Genomic DNA, 20,317 nt, shown 5'->3' with positions numbered 1-20,317 from the left:
TTATTGCGAACATTTAAGTTTCTACAAATCATACGTGAACTATTGTTAACATAAATCGGTTTTTTAATTGTTTTAATCAGACACACCTCTTAAAAAGTTAGTCAATGATGGCAATGAGTGACCTTTAAACACCAATCTTTTACAATCTGGGCAGACAATATTTTCGCAATAATTATATGGGGATATACATTTATAGAACGATAAGGGTTACAAATTAGGGCGCTTTTAGTGTCACGCGGATTTGCTCACGCACGCGGGATTGGACCGCATGCGTAGCATCCGCAAAGAACAATTTCATATAGGTATCTATTGTAAAGCGTGATAAACGCACGCGGGACGCGGGGCGCTGTGCGGGGCGTCACCCCGGTGCGGGGTATCCGCATGCGTAAGCGCTGCCTACAACTTCAGTGCCCATTTTAGAGTCGAGCGGGGCGCACGCGCCGTATTGTACTACCGAAATGAAAATCGATACAGAACGAGTAATCATTGAAGTTCATCTGCGGCCCGTTTTGTGGGATAAACGCAATGAATTATACAAAAACAGGGACGCGAGGGAGGCTGCATGGAGAGATATTTTGAAGGAATTGGCACCTAACTACGAAAATTTGAGCGAAGAGGAAAGAAAAGAGGCGGGTATGTGTTTGGTTCATTATTTTATTTATACAAGCATCATTACTTTATTAATATAAGCATAATTATTTAATTCACAAATAACATCAAAAACCTTCTAAAACCTTTTGAGTTTAGTTAATTAATTATATATCGGTGTTGCCAGGAGACTTTTCCTTCATTGATAAAGTAATCTGCAAATATATCTCTGATATTACTTGCCGACGTATTACTACTTTCAGTCTGCTGCCTGGGTAGTGGTCCCGTAAAACCATTTGTGACAAATGTATGGCTGACCTTGTAGCCATCCCGTTTCCTTATGAAATTGTGAAGTACACATGCCGTCTTGACTATTAATTGTGCTAGATCTAACTTGACATTCATGGATCTGTGAAATATTCTAAATTTATTTGACATAATTCCAAAAGTGCATTCTATGTACCTTCTAGCTCTGGACAGACGGTAATTAAATATTTTCTTTTTGTAAGGTAAATTATCACGAGCATAAGGCCGCATCACATGTGATGATAAACCAAATGCCTCGTCTCCCACTATCACGAACGGCAACTTTGCTCTTACACTAGATGGATAAGCTACTTCGGGGCAAATAATAGGCAACTCTTGCGGGTCAGGGATACCCAACGTGTTACTTTCCAGTTTCGTATACAATTGACTCCTTCTAAAGATGGTTGAATCGGCGTTGCTTCCACTGGTACCGACATTAATATATGTAAAATTATAATCAGCATCACACATTGCGAGGAGCACTACAGAATAATATTTCTTATAATTAAAATATAGTGATCCACTGTGCGGCGGCCGAATCACTCTTATATGTTTTCCATCAATTGCACCCAAGCAATTAGGAAAATTTGTATATGTGAGAAATCCCTCTGCGATTTCTTTCCATTTGATCCCATTAAGCTGTGGAATACATTCAGACTTTAGTTCAATCCATATTATGTAACAAACTTGTCTTACTATTTCGCTAATTGTTGCAATTCCAATCACATAGGAATAGTGTAGATCAGTGAATGTATTACCAGTTGCCAAATATCTGAAAACAAAAACAATATATTAATAATATGATAACATAATATATTAATAATGCTGACATCAGACATAAGACAGCATGCACCGCTCGAATTTTACTTCAGAAGAAAAATAAATACCCTTAAGGTGAAAGGGCACGGAAGTAGCTAGCGCTAGAAGTTTTTAATTCGTTTTAACTACAGTACTATAGCTACGTTAGATTTCTATGATTTGCCGAAAATTTTATCATAGGGGGGTATTTATGCAGTTATGATTTCATATGAAAAGTTTGAAGTATAGTTATGTATCTCATATCTGCTAAAAGTGGCCACTTTTAGCAGATTTGAGACACATAACTATGCTGTAAATATTTTATAAGAAATCTTCTCTATATAAATTAACCCCTATGGTAAAATTTCCGGCAAATGAAAGGAATCTAATAAATATATATAATATAATATAATGAAATATCGTTTATTTCAGGCAATATTTACATTACAAGATGTCCTCCTTCATGAAGGTTGACAGATGCAAATAAAGCAAATTTTTGTTAAAACAAATTAAAAACTTACAGCGCTAGTGACTTCCGGAAGTTTTCACCTTAATTTTGATGATGGCAAATTTTACTGTAACAAATAAACAAATTGCCCGATTCAATCCGGTGTTTTTCCAAAAATCCTTAAATGAAGTTCTAATTATTTTTGTAAAAAATGAATTATTTCGTCGATGTCTGCGCCGCGCCGCCCCAGCCGCGCCGTCTGCGTCTAGTATAAGATTCACTTTGCGCTATCGTTCGCGGCGAAATTGACCGGCCTGCGCCAGCCCGCCGTTTGCGTTGCGCCTAAGGGTACTTTTCCTTCAACTGCGGCCTTATTTTTCCACTCTGTATAGGTATATATATATTGCTTGATTTATCTAATGCTTCATGAGACAGTGTAAAGTTGACAACATGTGTGAATTAAGGAGGGCCTTTTCTAATCGAATGCAGTTAAATTTCCAACTAATATCAGATTTGTACACACGGCCACAGATCAAGCTTCCCAAAACCAGTATAAACAGGACTCATGCGTTGTTTATTATCGTAGACGACTCGGCGCCCGGCGAGGCCCTAGCAAGTTCCGTTTATTGGTACTGGTTTTGGGTAACTTGATCTGAAACTGTGTGTACTTTTGCCACTTACTTATTATATTTTGTCATTTCAGACAAGAAAATACAACAACGCTGGCGAACAGCAAGGGACACTTACCAGAAAGACAAGATATCTGAAAAAAATCAGCCATCCGGCTCTGGGAGTAAGAAGAAGAAGAAGAAATATTCTTACTATGACATTTTGACTTTCTTAGACAGTACAACGGAAACTGCTGGAGAAGAGTCACTCTGTGAAGAAATGTCTGAACAAAGTAATTTAGAAACACCTAATGAGTCCACGCAACCAGATACTTCACGTCAAGAAAGTTCTCACCCAACATCAAAACAAAAACAAGTAAAATCTAAAAAGCAAGCACCATCTGAATTTGAGGCACAGTTATTAGAATGCTTAAAGTCTAATCAACTGGAGCTAGAAAGTGAGGATTTGGCTTTCTTTCAGTCTCTGCAGCCTTCATTAAAAAGATTCACTAGATATCAAAAACTAATGTTCAGAACAAAAGTGTTAAATATAGTTATGGAAATGGAAAGTCAAACACAACCTGCATACTACAGTCCCATACCTACAACAAGTTCTAGTGCTTTTACTGAGCTTGACAGTTTGTCACCGATAAATCAAGATTACCAAACCAATAGTATAATCCAGGATACTTCGAGTCTTAACGACAATGCTATTAGTTCTGCTGCAGTGAATGACAATGAAACTCTTATTTCGACTGAAAGCGGCCTGTTTAATATCACGTCTTATGACGTAATTTATACCCCAGCAACAACATCATCTACAGGCGAAAGTAATGTCAACGCTCAGGATACAAATTTACAAAGAAATGAATGATGTAAAATTTGATTTTTTAATTTATGAATAAAACTCTTTTTATTAAAATGAGTACGATTAACTTTTTTTCTCCAGTTTCTCTCTAATTGTTTGTTTAGTCATATGAGTGCGGTTGTACACACGGCACAGATCAAGTTACTCAAATCCAGTATAAGCGGGACTCCGACGGGTTACCTAAGTATGATAATACGCAAGGCGCGAGTTCCATTTATGCTGGTTTTGGGTAACTTGATCTGTGGCCATGTGTACTTTATCAGATAAAAAAAAGGATTGTGTATGTAGGTTGAACGTACCAATCCCAAACCAATTAAGGACTTTTTTTGACTTTAAATTACTGTCATGTGCAAACCTATAACTTTTATCTATATTATAATAAGTAGCGTGTGATGAAAGGTAGGAATGATTCCACTTTAATGGCGACATTTTATGAGTGAAATAATCTTATTTAAGAGCCATTTCACAAAAATCGGTAACAATCCGCGAAATTGTAATATTTTGACGTCGTTAATCTCAGTGTTGGATGCAATAATGTAATTTATATTCTTGAAATATAATAGAGCAACCTTTGTGGTAGTCCATAGTCAGATCAGAATTTTGATTTATATTATGTGTATAAAATTATTAACCTTTTCATCAGCCTCCTCCCTGGGTAAACGGTCGCAATGTATACTTTGAAGTCCTACTTTTCAATAACCTCTACGTTGAAACCATTTTAAAAAAATATCATAATATGTGGAATATAATTTTGTTGTCCACTATCATAGATTTTTATTCCATTTGTATCTCTATTAAACGATAAAAAAAAATTAAAGTTACGAATATTTTCCAAATAAGTACAATTTTAAAAGCGATATTTCTCTTAGAAAACTAAGAAATTTTAACGAACTATCTTCATCAAAGTAAACTTACATCATTAAGGAATACAAAAAAAATAATTAAAAGATGTAATTATTTTTAATACATTTTATATTAAATAATAAAAAGATAGTATATATTGCCACGCATCAAGCCCGGTAAATCAGTCGAGCGCTAGCGCTCTTAGAGGTAAGGTCCACGCCAAATTCTGCGCAGCCGTCTCTTTCGCTCACACGCGCCAAGCGCCTGTTGTTATAGCGGATAAAACGCATTTGATACTTTCATAATAAAATATAAATAAAATAAACATATTACGAAAATGACTGTAAAATAATATAATGATAATTTCTGTAAACAAATGGATAATTTAATTTTCTTTTCTCACACTATCAATACAAATAGGCATTTCAATCTGTTTGTCTTGTTATTTGTTAATTAATATGTTTGTCGGTGTCGATGTCATTAAATGCTTTTTTATTCATATCGTAAATATTAGATTCATTCGTAAACTGAAAAAACTAAATCAATTTAAAAAAATTGTTTCATAAAATTGATTTTTTTAATTTTATTTTAAATTTATTGACTGTTGTTATATAACATACTTGAAATTTTTAACAAATTAATTACGTAAAAAACATTTTATACCATAGTTATAATTTTTATTATACATCAGAAAATGATCACGATGGTCTTTTGGTTGTCACACTATACGTACTAGCACAAAGATCGCGCGGCTCGTACGACTCGCGCGATGCGACCAAATTTACCTAAACTTGCAGAGCGTAAAATTGTGAAATGGCTCTTAATGAAATTTCAACATGAAATTGAATGAAATTATGAACAATGAAATTTCAGAGTACATGACAAAATTTTTTTTTTGCACATGTAAATTTACACATGACAGTAATTTGAAGTCAAAAAACGTTTATCCTACCTGTTCAAATCCCTTTCCACTAAATCATAGCAGGAAATTAAATATTTAAAATTTAAAACTTACCTTAATGTAATAGCGAGCCTCTCAATCGGTTGTATTGTAATCCTTCGTAAACTGCTTTTTTGTAGCTTATTCTCAAATTTACACAACAGTTCATCAAAAGAAGGAATGGACATTCGAAAGTAATTTTTAAATTTACGTTCATTATTTTGTAGTTTTCCAAAGCGTGTAACAAACGCCCCAGCAAGAAGCCTATTTTCAAGAAAGGGATCAACATGTACTCTTGTCTTCTTGTTTCGTCGTTTGTAAAGTATGTAAGCGACACATATTCTTCTGACATTGATCATTTTTGAACACGTCTATACCGTTACGCAGCCCGTAGAAAACTGAAACTCATGCTGCGTATGATCCGCAGCGTGAAATTTTACGCATGCGGTCCAATCCCGCGTGCGTGAGCAAATCCGCGTGACACTAAAAGCGCCTTTAATCTATGTAGTCGATTCCCCAGAAAACTTCTTTGATTATCCTAACGCCCTCTGCCTCTCCGCGCTGGAATTACTAGGAACAAATTATATCTCGCAAACGATGGCTTATATTACAAAAGCATTTAAATTTTCACTTGGAATAATTATTTTTATTTCACAAAATACACGAGTCAGGTGTCTTTTTTCATTTAAATACCTTACACTTCCGGAGCTGTTACGAGAGAAATATGATGGTGACATTTTGATTGAAAATGCTATTTAACCTGTTTAAAAGAAAAGGAGGTTCTCAATTCGATTGTACTTTTTTACATGTTTGAATATCATATCAAAAATTGACCGTTCCAGCGGGGATCGAACCTTCATCTCTGACTGACCGTGTCGGCGCTCTAGCCAATTAAGCTATGGAACGATGTACCCGTTAGATCGAAATTTTTGATATGATGATTTTATTTTCGGTTTACGCGAGCTTTTTTACATGTGTTACTAACACAGATCTTTTTACTGGGTGGACTAATTTTGTTTTTTTTTTTTTTTTAAACAAAAGGTGGTGCATGTCATGTAATCCCATTTGAATTTAATGATACTTGATTAGTACTTTTTGAGCTATCTCTAATAATTCATCTTAGCTTGACTATTTTTTCGTCAACCGTCGTTTTATTATATCTCATCACTTTTTACTGAGTTCGATGAATATTTTTTAATCGAAACCTAGTTCTAGTAGTAGTTGAGATCTGTGGAGTATTTTTTAAGTTATATCTAATAATGCATATTTACTTGACTTATTTTTGTCTAACTACGTTGTATTATACTGGTCGATGTAATTAAAGCCAGTTTTTTTTTTTATTGTGAATAGACAACAATTATTTTTATAAAATCTTCAAAGAAAATTTGTAACATAATTATCAAATTATTATTATTACGTGATATGTAATAATCAAGCTCTAGGCGAAAAAGATTAAATATGTTTTACGCTTTCCAGCTTTATATTCGTCAGTTTAATTATATGTTAAAATTTATGTAGGAGTGAGTCCAAGAGCCAGTAAAGAACTTTTAATATACTCGTATAACATGTAAATAAAGTTTTAAATATATAAACAAACAGGTAACATGAAATATGGTACACTTAGTATACTCAAGTGAATAAATAGCACGCCCCTGCCGTCGGGCGTCGACCGGAGCGACTGTTGACAAACTTAAATTGTGTTTTCCGAACTGACTGTTTGCATTGCGGATGGAGATTTGAATAGAAAGTGTAATAAAACGTTTATTATAATCTGAATTGTCAAAAAATAAAATCTTTAAATATTCCAGTAAAAAAATGATGATACTGGTTATTAATATCTGAAATTAAATCACTTCCTTTTTATTTTCTTGAATTCACTGTTGTATTTATTTGTAACCAGCTAATTCAGTGAACTTCGTACTGGACTTTTTTGTCGTGAATATACCTAATTTCTATTTAAGCAAATCTGATCCTGATAATAGCAAACACAAAAAATGTCTAATTTGATGCAGTCATGCGGGCACTTCGGCGAATAATTTTTATTCATATTCCAGAATTAGCAAGTTGAAGTGGCAGTGGGCTGGTCACCTGTGTCGCAGGACCGATGGCCGCTGGAGCAGACGTGTCCTGGAGTGGAGACCGCGTGTTGGCAAACGCACACTGCGTTGCACTGGGACGCCCTCCTGCCCGCGGGACCGAAGATTTACGTAAGATTACCCGTGGTGGTTGGATGAAGATTGCGGAAAACGGATTGTATTGTGGGGGATGTCCAGCGGTGGACTGCGATAGCCTGAAGTGATGTAGACTTTCAATGAATAAAATTACTTTTAATAATAATAATTTAGAACCTGATAACAACATGGGTTCTTCTGTATTGCTATAAAATATTATATATATATAATAAGTATAATGCTATTAAAAATCATTTCGTAATAAATGGTTAATAATATTATGAAATAAAGTATGAAAATTGTGAACTTTGAGATCAGGGAATACTATCTCTCTAATTTTCATAACGAGCTAAGATCTTCGGAGATCACAAATTTAGTCTCGTGAGATATCCTAAGTTTCAATATCAGGTAATTCTTCCTAAGAATATGTATATAAAATTTCTTTTACCATCGCTTAAGATTGAAAAAATAATTTTATATATAGCATAGTAATCTTATACTATTAAACGAGCAATTCTTGTATATATATATAGAATCTGAATCTCGGAAATGGCTCCAACGATTTTCATAAAATTTAGTATTTAGGGGGTTTCGGGGGAGATAAATCTATCTAGCTAGGATTCATTTTCAGGAAATGTCGTTTTATCCCTGTTTTTAGGAATTGAAAAAAATATCGTTAGAATACGAAGGTAAATTTCGCATAAGTCAATGTAGTTGAAATAGCTCGGTGGGAAATCGGCCGCTCGGGATCAACCGAGAAGATCATGGTTCAAATCCACATGTCCCTGATCAATTATTTTTTCTTTTTCTTTTTCTAATTGCACTCGTTATTTTTAATTTAAATAGACTGTTCTTATTTTTTATTATTATGTCGGTAAAATCGAAAAATATTATTCATATTTTATCAATATGTAATTCGTATTTATACTTTATGATTTCCAAAAAACACGATTTACTAAAAATACCGAGCTTAGCTCGGTCACCCGGGTACTAGTAATTTATATAGCTAATTATTCTATAGTAATCTCATTAAAATATTTTTTTGATCGTGCATAAAAATTTCTAACAGTAATTTCTTGCAGTTAATCGTATAGATTAATTATTTTTATAGAATCTACTATACCCACTAGATGTACAATTATGTATTTATATGTAAAATAGGATTTTTACCATGTTTGTTGTCATTTTATGTTTCCGATACAGATATACGCATATTATTGCAAGCGCTATTGTCATGAATGCACTGAGTAAATATCCCGTTTGACCAATAAATGAGAGTGTTACTAATCATGAAAGCTGGGTTAGAAAATTAAATGTATAATTTTAGGATTCTTCCCATTCTGCAATTTATCTTAAACAGAAGAAACGAAGCCGCAAGTCAAACTTTCATAATGTACTCTTTTAAGATTTTCTTACAAAAACATGAAAGGAGTCCATTTTTCTGTTTATTTATCCTGCTTTCGGCTTAATGCTACTTCCAGTGATTGTAATTTTGGCTCACGGAGAGTAGGTGTGTAACGTAGGTTGATAAACGTGTTTTTATATAAACTGCATTAACAGAACAGAGAATAAGAAATAACATAATCTCATCTGTGTTTATATTTGTACACGTACATGTTATTTAATAATAATTAATAATTTTTCGCTGATATCTAAATCATCTCTTTAGCTTTATATGATTCTAAAGTATTCGTGGTCGGAAATTATCGTATTATCATTTGTAATTTCCTTTTAAAAACAGAGGTGATATATAAATCAGCTATTGTTACTAATGCCTAAGCTCAACAATTATTTATTGTTAATCAATCCCATCTATTAAGTGTACTTATATTTTAATATTTTACTTTCTAAAAATGTTACCAAACAATAACGAAAACGTGCTTTAAATAAAGTACGTAGTAAGTACCTTTTTACAAGACGTTAAGCCATTGGAAATATAACTTGAATTTTTCTCAAGTAATTTAAGCACTGGATAAATTCCAATTTAAAATATCGCATTAAGTACACTAAGCTACAACTCCGCAGAAACTGTAGACAGTAACCGTCTTCAGTCGTAAGCGGAGGATAAATTAACTTGTAACCTCCTGCTATTGTTTTCTTTAGTACTGTATAAATATAGCAAAATACTTTAACGGGCAATTGTTCCCATGTAGCGGTGCAAAATTTTACTGACACCAACTTTTCCAGTTCGGAGCAGATTTTGTATTTATGCATTAAGTTTTGGTGTTTATTCTGCATGAGTTATTGTCTTGGTTTTTTTTGCAAGAAGAAGAACAGTTACTCACAACCAGAAAAGAGTAACGTGCAAATCAGTGCAGTTGCCCAAAAGATGGTCAAAACGCCACATACTCAAAAATTTTAAACGTCTTTTAGCACACATAACACGAATACACAATAGACAAAGTGACAAAAAATGTAATTTCAATATAAACATTTGTCCCGATAATAATCAGTCCTGCATAAAAAATATTAATGTCGGTGCAAATCCTTGAGGATTAGAAACAACTTGTTTGTATATCAATTAGACGTAGAATCTTTTATATTTTTATGCTGAAATTACTAAATTTTCTTCTTAATTTTTTTTTTAATCTAAATCACCACAATTAATAAAATAAATAGCCAAATTGATAATTAAATTCTCAGAAACATTTAACCGTTTCAGAAACAAGATAAGAAGAGAAGGAGAAATAGTAGTCATAAATCCAGGTGAAATTTCATAGGACGGTTACCTATACATATCGTCACAAGAAATCTTTTACGTAGTTAACTTATTTCATATGAAATTATATGAGTTCACGTTATTTGTGGCGTAAACTTGTGGAGGCCTATGTCCAGCAGTGGACTGTATAGGCTGTAATGATATGAAATTATATGCATTAAAAACTCTTTTAGATATTTCAAATCTAAGATTTTTATGAAGCTTTTTCGTACGTACATGGCAATATTAGGTAAGAATATTATAAAGTTGTTGCTAAAGATAGAAGTGATTATTATGAATATAATAAACTGGACCGCAAAAAGAAAGGGTCAGTTAGAAAATCTTCAATATTTTCATATGTAATAAAAAAATAATTCAAGCTTTTTTTATTTTTAATAACTGTAAATTCTTTAATATTGGTTTGTTAATTTAATTCTTTGGCATTGGTTCTTTAATATGGTTACAGATGTGTTGTTTTCACGCATTTTATTGCTTTGTGTTGCCTCCGCGAGTAGCAATACTACAGTTATACGATTTGGCATACTTTCTACTAATTTTTGAGGCGATGTTGTAAAATATTCAGCCAGTCCTCTATTACAACATCTTTCTTTACACGTAGCGTGATTGGCGGCAGATACCGCTGATGTACACGTCATCCCAGTTCATCCTGTGCATGCTCAATGGGGTTTAAGTCGGGGATGCGTGCTGGCCAGTATACTCGTTTATTCATTCACTATAATGTAATAGCTTCTAATTAGTTACTCATTTGACTTTGTCTTAGTGTCCGCAGCTGCATTCTAAAACTCATCCTAACACAAGTTAAACGCTTTCGATTATAGACTTTCATTAGCTAATATATTGAAATCATCGCCAGTAACAAACGAAGTTTTCAAACTTATTAATTTAAATTTAAATAAACGATTTCGACTCGTTGAGTTTCTTCTAATGGGGGGTTTCGTATGTGTAACAGATTACGTTCCAGGTTAGTAAAACATGTCTAACAAATTTTACTTTGTCTTAATATGCGAGACTATGCTATATCTGGCAATGTACTTCTCCATAACTGTCCTATACTATTTTTCTTTGCCCTAAAAACGTCGATAAAGTGAAATGTCAATACTAGCTGCATATAACTAAAGAACCGTATATGGAGACGTATGGATTTCTCTCTTAGAATGTTTTTATTGTAAATTATAGCCGTGCTTACACGCTCTAGAAAGGTATCATGAGGAACAAGTCTATCAAAGTAGCATCAAAGTATCATCTATTTAAATAAAATCAGGGCTAGGAATGTTTTTAAATGCGGAACGTGATCCATTACATCTACAGAACCCTCCATTGGAACGAACACAGCTAAGAGTCGAACATCTATACAAATAAATAAAATTGGAGTGCCTATTTGTAATATTAAAATAACCGCTTTGTACTAAATTTATATGTACCTATGTATACACGGTACATATACCAAAATAACATTTTTTATAATGTTTGTCTGTCTTTCTGTCTACCTGTCTAGGCAGTCTATTTGTTCCGGCTAATCTCTGAAACGGCTGGACCGATTTTAACGGGACTTTCACTGACAAATAGTTGATATAATAAGAAGGAACTTGCGCTACTTTTATTTTAGATTTTTTTTTATAACTGCGAACTGAACAATAACTATTTTGTTAAATTCAACGCGGACGAAATCGCGGGCACATCTAGTCTTATATAATAATAATATGCTAATTAATATGATTATCATTTATTATTTAAAAACTTCTTAGATATAAAAAAAATCGTAGCTCCTTATAGTTAGTGAAAATTAATTTCTAACATTATCATAACAGGAAAAACGTAAACAATCTCACATTTAATAAAGAAAACACTCAAGATATCTGGAAAGCGACTCTTGAGTAAATAATATAAAGCAATTATATTACTATCTATCTTATCACTAAAGTTATTCATATAATTTCTAACAATATAAAACAAAGCTTGCACTTCAATTTCTAAAGTGAACAATTAATTGCAAAACATTTATATTAATTAATCAATTCCAGCGATTCGGTACTCAGGGATTCCCTGAGCACCAGACCGACTTCCTAACATTCCTATTGCTAATTAAGATTACATTACACTCAATCCGTTGCTGATTTTCAAACGTCTAATAAAATATCAATAAGTATTGTAACAGCGTTGTATATGCACACAGCATATTACACATTAGACGATATTTGCTCACTCAAAGTGAGAAGCTATTTGCAATTCCGTTATCGCTACAAAAAGGAATATATAAGGTTGTCACTTCATTCCACAGCATCATACAACATTATTAAATGCAAATATGAAGACGTATTTAGTATTCGCTGTTGTTCTGTTGGTGGCTGTTGCCACCTTCGCCCAAAGCAACGAGCTCAGCCAAAACGATGAAGTTGTAGAAATCTTTCCAAGTAAGTTTTACACCATAATCCTTAAATTATCATTTCTATAATAGCCATTAAATTTCAACATAACTTTTACATTTTAATATGTGTTCTTTTTATTTGTTTGTTTTTATTTTTTATATATTATAATTAAATCATAATATGTAAACACTGCTGTAAACTGGATGTGTTCGACTACATTGCTCCATTTTTAAATCAGGAGATAAATATTAAGGAGTTAATTTTAAACAGTTCTACGTTTTATCACAAACCTCTTTATGATTATCAATATAGTTCTTATCTAGAACTATAGTAAAATATTCACTAAATAATAATGTATATTAACCTTATTTTCAGATGAACCAGTGCACATGTTACAAAAGAGACAGTTGAACAGGTTACCTAGTTGCCAGCTGTGGGAGTGTTCCTCTAACTGCAGGAGACGAGGCTTCAAAGGTGGCTACTGTGCCTATACTGGTTGTTCATGCTACTAACGAGGGGACTAACAATTAAAAGGGCTAAAAAGTATTATAAAATGATAGCGTAATTTTGATATTTGCTGTATTGAAGTTTTAGCTACTTATCAAATAATATTTTATTTATTTATATTCACTTGTGTAAAGCAGTTACATGGTTTGAATATTTCTTTTATCGAAACAAAAATTCACTTGTAATGTTTTTTTCTTGATGTGGTAAATAAATAGTTTTATATTTATTTAATTCTTTTCACTATACCTTTAACGTTATAGTATATTTTTTTATCAATTCCTTATACAGAAAAATACATAAACAAGGATTTCTTAGTATACAACATATTTATGGCTAAAAGACTCCAACATTGTTTTTAACATTTGCATATCTATTAGTAAATTTTAATTTATGGGGGAAACCTATATGATGTATTTAAGAACACACACGGTCGTCTGTTCCTAAAGTAAGCAACTTAATGCTTGTGTTATAGGTAACAGCCGACTGGCATAGCCACATATATATTTTTTTCGTTTTTAAATAATACATATATGAATATATAAATAAATATTTCTATTACACCCAGAGTCGGGGTGGGTTATTATTATTATTAAGAGTCAGGCGCAGTGACTCGGATCTCAATCTCTCAATCGGAGGCGGCCTGCCCTGCACCCGCAGGCAGGCCCACCGTCCGCGGCGTCATGGCGAATACTTATACTAATAACTTATATAAGGGGTCCCATGGCGCCCCACTAGGACGACGAGGGCACCGCTGGTTTTTACTGAGTAGTCCGGCATTGCACTTCCCGCCGGGAGTCTCAGACTCCCGCGTAAATGCATTTTCCAGCGTAAAAAAAAAGGCGCAGTGACTCAGGTGGGAATCGAACTCAAAACCGCGGAGCATTAAACATTAGTCCATGAATCCGTGTTAATTATTAGCCATTCGTCTTGGGGTTGAGTTAAACATCAGACAAATGTATTCATTTCATTTCTATTTTACCTTTGTCTCTTGGCAAAGAAACAGGTCAGAAAAGACAAGGTCGGAGAATACGTTCTAAGTAAATTTTTCATCTAATATGGGAGATCGAGGAGAGTTGAATCGGAGATAAGATGAAACAGCGTAAATTTCTGCTACTCTCGCCACCCACCTCCTCACCCATCACCCATATCCTCAGTCAAATTGATATTTACGTCCCTATAAACGTAAACGGATCCAGAACAATTGCCAACTACTGTAAAAAAAAGTTTCTTTAGTTACAAGTTACAGTTAAGCTATCCTACATTAATTAGAATGCTTATTCGGTGTCTGAACAATAGCGTCTTTAACCAGAAATATATTGTCGACAATCGAGACAAATTACATGATACACTTACAGCACGAGTGCCTTTCATTTCTGCTGACTGGGAATTTCATGTTGATGCTATAGACTCACAGAGGCACAATCGTAAACGAATTATTCTTAGCCCTCGTGTGCCCATGTTAGTTGTGTCGTATTAGTATCTAAAGTTTTGTTAAATAATAAATCTTGTATAATAAAAACATCAAGCGTCGAAATGTTACATAAGTTCCGAAGGACTAGACCAAATAGTGAAATTTTCTTTTATGTTTTTATTGGTCAGAAATGGTTTGCAGAAATGAAAATCGATATCACGGAAAAAATGACGATACGAAGTTCGCTGGGTCAGCTAGTACATATAAAATATTGTTTAAATATCAATTAATGTTTTATGGACACAAAACTAAAAAAAATCTTTTGCTTAAGCTGTTTCTACTGTTTAACTGGTTTTTAAGCGACTTAAAGCCTGTACGTCCACGTCCACTGCCATCCACCATGCTGCTCCACTTCGGGGTTTTTTCCTACTATGAGTAACGATCCCTATCTAGTGATTACGATAGCAACCGGGACCGACAGCTGAACGTGCTCTCCGAGGCACGGTGAGGAGACCCACAATCACAGACCAAGAAATACCAAAAAAGAAAACCAGACTGGAAATAAATATTCGAATAAACACAAATATCGACTCCAAGCGGGAATCGAATCAGCGAACGCCGGTGATTAGGCGCTAGAGGGCACAGGCACCAGAGCGGTCGTCAGAGTTTCTCAATTCGACTGTAAGACAATACAGTGTGTACAATGTGTTTTTACCTAATAAATTTTTACTAGATATTCTTGTTTTGATCGAAAGCTGGTGCTTCTCATGAACATTTAAATTTAATCAGAATCTTACAAGTACTTTCTGAGTTATCTCTAATAATGGATACTTACTGACTATTTTATTAAGTCTAAGATCCGAACTAGACACAATCTTCACCCACTTGCTTTATGCATAAAAACATATTTTATATCTACTTTATTATGTTAAAAATAAATTTCGAAATTTGATTATAAATTTATTATGATTATAATTTATAAATTAGATTAACTTGAAATAAAAATTAAAAAAACTTAATTACAAACTACTAAGAACAGAAAACGGTAATTAAATCGTGGTCGACACCTAAAAAATTTTTTTCTCTTCACTAATGTTTATGGTCGTTGGTTATGAGCTATGACAACCGGATATTTTATATCTTATAAAAGTCCTTGGTACAGATTTTTAGATTTAAGGTTTCTTAAATTAGACCAAGCGATCGAATATTTGCATAAATAACGATGTTGAAGTCTCTCTTTCTGTCTCTTTGTAACTATACAATATTTTTTAGATTAGATATTCAGCTGAATTAAAAGCCGAAAACTTAATTATGAAGTATATAAGTATGTATATATCATTTGAAAATAATTTTACCAAAGTAAAATTTTGTTATATATTTTGTTTATAGGTAGAGATTAGCTTCTAATAACATACTGCAAAATACATTCTCAGATACACTATAATATAATATACCGCAAATCAAAAAATATAATTGTTTACTTTATTTACAAACTAAATAAAAAATTTTGACTATACAATTCAAAAAGAATATACATTTAATAAAATGCACATAATTTTGCACCACACTATTTCCTCAAATTCGTCTAAAGTTCAATATATATCCACAAACTCGTTCAGCGAGATGTGATAATGCATGAGGTATCTCCCCTTATCTTTTAAATACGAATATCCGATGTGTGAGTGAATCACCTCATGAATTTATATTTGCAGAATCGGGAATCCCTTTTTACGTCCATATTACATCCAAGGAGGTCATGGCCTAGATTCTAAGACCAAATTACATTGATTGACCAAACGACTAATTGACTTGCGGTGTAACAGAGCATTCACCTTGCCATAGACTAAAGATTATTTTATCAGACCATAAACTACGTTAATCAAATTAAAACTTTCCAAATTTAAATACATATTACTTTAATAGTTTTAAATATTAAATCTATGATGCGTTAAGTTTTTTTTTTTTTAATAAAAAATGTGGTTGAAACTGTTTTTAAAATAAAATATTAATGATAACACTAAAATTTATTCAATAATTATCAGTAGTAAGAGGAATTTAATTTAAATATTGTTGTTCAGTATTTGTAATTATTATTATATTTCCGAGCATATGATGGTGAAATTCGTAAGAAAATGAAGAAGTTACTCGACTTAAAAATGTCTCAGTCTTACGTCAAATAAAAGAAGTTTTAAAGTTCCTAGAATAATCCTTTTCAACTTTCTTACACGAACTTTCAAACAATTCATTCATTCATCTGAATATATTATATTTAATTTAAAAAAAAAACTGCACTATACATTAGAAAATGTAGAAAAACAAATTTTTGAAGCTATACTTCTTTTGGCGAGTTAGGGAAAAATTATAAGAGTAAATTTTTACGATGAGCGCGCATACCATCACAAAAAAAACCGAGACCCTGAAGTTAGCTAGTCAACGAAGAAGAAATTAGTAACGTGAAGTTAGCCAGCCAATTGAGTATAACTTTTATGTCCGTACATAAATACACACACACTTTTTTTTTAGATGAAAATTATTCAGGTAGCTGTGATATTTTCACCTATTTTAATTAATCATCTAAACAAATTTCACATAAATCATATAATCCATTTCTTCTTCCTCTTCTTCCTCTTCTTCCTCTTCTTCCTCTTCCTCTTCTTCCTCTTCCTCCTCTTCCTCCTCTTCCTCCTCTTCCTCCTCTTCCTCCCCTTCCTCCTCTTCCTCCTCTTCTTCCTCTCCTTCCTCTCTTTCCTCTCCTTCGTCTTCTTCATCTTCTTCGTCTTCTTCGTCTTCTTCGTCTTCTTCGTCTTCTTCGTCTTCTTCATCTTCTTCGTCTTCTTCGTCTTCTTCGTCTTCTTCGTCTTCTTCGTCTTCTTCGTCTTCTTCGTCTTCTTCTTCTTCTTCTTCGAATCGCAAATGAGTACACGACCCAGTTGGTTTTAGTTAGGTAGTTTTTAGGCCAGCCTTTTTCAAATGGGTGAAATCTGTTTTATGGTCAATTCTCAAATCTTCAGTTATATCGTAATTACTCAAATGTTAAAATTTATTACTACTACCACGTACTATCATCTATACGTATCTATATCCTTAAATGTATAATGTTTATTTAATTCAACTCTTTTTCCTTTAAGACAAAGGTTTTTAGTCTTCTTAAAAAAAAATCTTCACTTATGGTATCGTTTCCATCTGTAATTGTAATATGGGCACTAGACTAACTAATAGGGCACAACAGGAAGTATTCTGCTTAAAATCTGTAGCAACCTCGAGTGGACAAGTACTTAGGATATCACACCAAAATAGTACTGCTTTCATGCAGTGTTGTGTTCCTGTGGTGAGTATGGTGACCAAAGCTGAGGTGGATTGGGAGTAACTGTAGGAACTCTCGAACTGTAGGTTACAATAATCGCTTACCATCAGGTGAGCCATGCGCTTGTTTGCCGTCCTAGTTGTATAAAAAAATCAATGAATAATATAAAAAAAAAGTAACTTAAAAAACAATAAAAGACTTTTGTTTATTAAAATTAAGTTTAAATTTTGTTCCTTACAGAGTATTTTCAAGAACAAACATACGTATTACAAACAACAAAATGATCGTAGATTAGCTGAATATGGAACACACTCAAGATTCTGAAAGTGGAACTCGGATAAACAATAATAACATCTTTAATCTTATCATAGATGTAATTTAGACAAATTTCAAACAAAACAAAAGCTGAACGTTCACAAACGACTCACAGCTTTGCACTCGGAATATTACGGTCTCAATTTGTACAACACAAGTATAAATTTATCACTTGCGATTCTCTGCCAGGGAAATTGACTCCGCGTATTCCCTCTGCGTCCAATATTTACTAGCCTTACAGCTTTCTATGAAACAATCTTTAATAATAATATTACTATAACCATTGCTCTGCTATTTAGGAAATATTGGTTTTGTCACAAGTATACCAAGCAATGGATTTGTCACGTAGCGATAAAATTGTTAAGTTTTGATTTTGAAATGTGTTAAAGTATGAATATGGGGGATGCATGTTTGTATAAGGAATGTATAAATTACTTTCGCAGTGCAGCCATTTCACAGTAAAATTGTGAGATTCAATCATGAGGACGTGTTTAGCTGTATCTATTTTGTTAATAGCCTTTGTGGCGATGGTGCAAAGTGATACTTACAGTTAGTATTACAATACTATTATAATTTATGTTTTTGTTTACTTAAGATTGTTATGACATAAACGTGTTATTACTTTCATGCCTATTCATAATAAATCTTTGTAGTGGGCAAATTAATATTTATCATATTCGGGCGTCTGTGCTTGTGCTCTCTAACCGACTTCCAAAAAAGGAGGAGGTTCTCAATTCGACTGTATTTTTTTTTCTTTTGTTATGTATGTTACTTCAGAACTTTAGACTGGGTGGACCGATTTCGACAAAAAAATAATAATCGAAAGGTGGTGTATGTCATTTGGTCCCATTTAAATTTATTTGAGATCTAATAACCACTTTTCGAGTTATATCTAATAATGCGTTTTTACTTGACTATTTTTTCGAGCTACGTTGTATTATACCGCACAACTTTTTACTGGGTGTACCGATTTTGATGATTTTTAATTTAATCGAAAGCTGATCTTTGTCATATGGTCACATTTAAATGTCATCGAGATCTGAAAACAAACTTTTTGAGTAATCTTTGATAACGCTTGTTTACTTGACTAATTTTTCGTCTACCTACGTTGTATTACTTGTCGATATAATTGAAGTCGATTTTTTCTCGTTTGCGAGCAAATACAATTATTGTATTTTCGGATACACAATACTGGAGTAAATCTCATTGTAGTCTGTTATGTGTGAAGCTTATTATTTAATTGTTATACATGTGCAAGATCTTTTTAAATAGATACATGTTATAGTTATTAATTTCTGAATTAGTTTAAAAATAAATAGGTACTACCTTCTGCTACCTGCTAAGTACGCGCAACGATTTCTGTAGGTTTATACCTAAATACTAAAATAATACAAATGCATATCCCAAAGCAGTAATATTCAGGTAATAGTTTTCCACTTAACAATTTACACCATCTTTATTTTAGGTGCGGTTCATAAAATACAGAAGAGACAAATAGTCAAACCAACTGTGATATATGTGAAACCCCCGCCCGGTTGCATATTTTACGAGTGCATTGCCAACTGCAAATCACGAGGATATAAAAGTGGTGGATACTGCACGATCAATGGATGCCAATGCTTGCGATAAAGACGTATATAACAATGCATTTACTCAGTGGTGGTTAATTCGCTTTGTACTTTTGTCAAAGGAAACGAGTCTCTACAAGGTGTTAGTGTATACGTAATTTAAGCTTATTTTAATAAACACGTTTTCAATATTTTTTTAATATTTTATTTGCAAGGTCAATAAACTAATCATTTATATTTCAATTGTGTTTAAAGTCGAAATACAATTTTATAACTATATTTACTATTTATGTATTTACTTTTTACGCTATGACCGTTTTCAATAATCTATCAATATATGGTTATGCTTACTAGCGATAGGCTTGTGACACACTTCTTATGGAGTTTACGTACAAAATTCTATCACTAGTAAGTAAATTCTGAGATAGTATTGAAACTGGCCGTAAGAGTATTATTTGAGTCAATTAAACTTAAAAATAGTATGAGAACGATTTTTAAAACGAAAGAATATATAGAACTTTATTTTTACTCACTATTTTTTTCTCACTATTAAACTC

General features: G+C 32.9%; 3 protein-coding genes and 1 long non-coding RNA gene across 4 annotated transcripts; 3 read left to right on the top strand and 1 right to left on the bottom strand.

The window, feature by feature from the left end:
* Positions 1-243: 243 nt before the first annotated feature.
* On the top strand, positions 244-3,673 carry LOC123669948. Its single transcript, XM_045603460.1, has 2 exons — positions 244-633; positions 2,844-3,673. The coding sequence occupies exons 1-2, from the start codon at positions 459-461 to the stop codon at positions 3,620-3,622; spliced, it is 954 nt and encodes a 317-aa protein (XP_045459416.1). The 5' UTR covers positions 244-458; the 3' UTR covers positions 3,623-3,673.
* Positions 641-2,180, bottom strand: LOC123669949. The gene is made up of 3 exons (XR_006745832.1): positions 2,136-2,180; positions 1,653-1,666; positions 641-1,533 (listed from the first exon to the last, which is right to left on the bottom strand). It is a non-coding gene; the product is annotated as an uncharacterized LOC123669949 (long non-coding RNA).
* An 8,751-nt stretch (positions 3,674-12,424) lies between the features above and the next one.
* On the top strand, positions 12,425-13,386 carry LOC123669947 (defense protein 6-like). Its single transcript, XM_045603459.1, has 2 exons — positions 12,425-12,700; positions 13,031-13,386. The coding sequence occupies exons 1-2, from the start codon at positions 12,595-12,597 to the stop codon at positions 13,165-13,167; spliced, it is 243 nt and encodes an 80-aa protein (XP_045459415.1). The 5' UTR covers positions 12,425-12,594; the 3' UTR covers positions 13,168-13,386.
* Positions 13,387-18,620: 5,234 nt separating this feature from the next.
* Positions 18,621-19,954, top strand: LOC123669946. Its single transcript, XM_045603457.1, has 2 exons — positions 18,621-18,741; positions 19,658-19,954. Exons 1-2 carry the CDS (start codon positions 18,672-18,674, stop codon positions 19,819-19,821), a joined length of 234 nt encoding a protein of 77 aa, XP_045459413.1. The 5' UTR covers positions 18,621-18,671; the 3' UTR covers positions 19,822-19,954.
* Positions 19,955-20,317: the final 363 nt, after the last annotated feature.

The sequence above is a fragment of the Melitaea cinxia genome, chromosome 4 (genome assembly GCF_905220565.1).
Source record: "Melitaea cinxia chromosome 4, ilMelCinx1.1, whole genome shotgun sequence".
NCBI lineage: Eukaryota > Metazoa > Arthropoda > Insecta > Lepidoptera > Nymphalidae > Melitaea > Melitaea cinxia.
The sequence above is the reverse complement of the archived record's forward strand: the minus strand, read 5'-3'. Positions and strand labels throughout refer to the sequence as shown.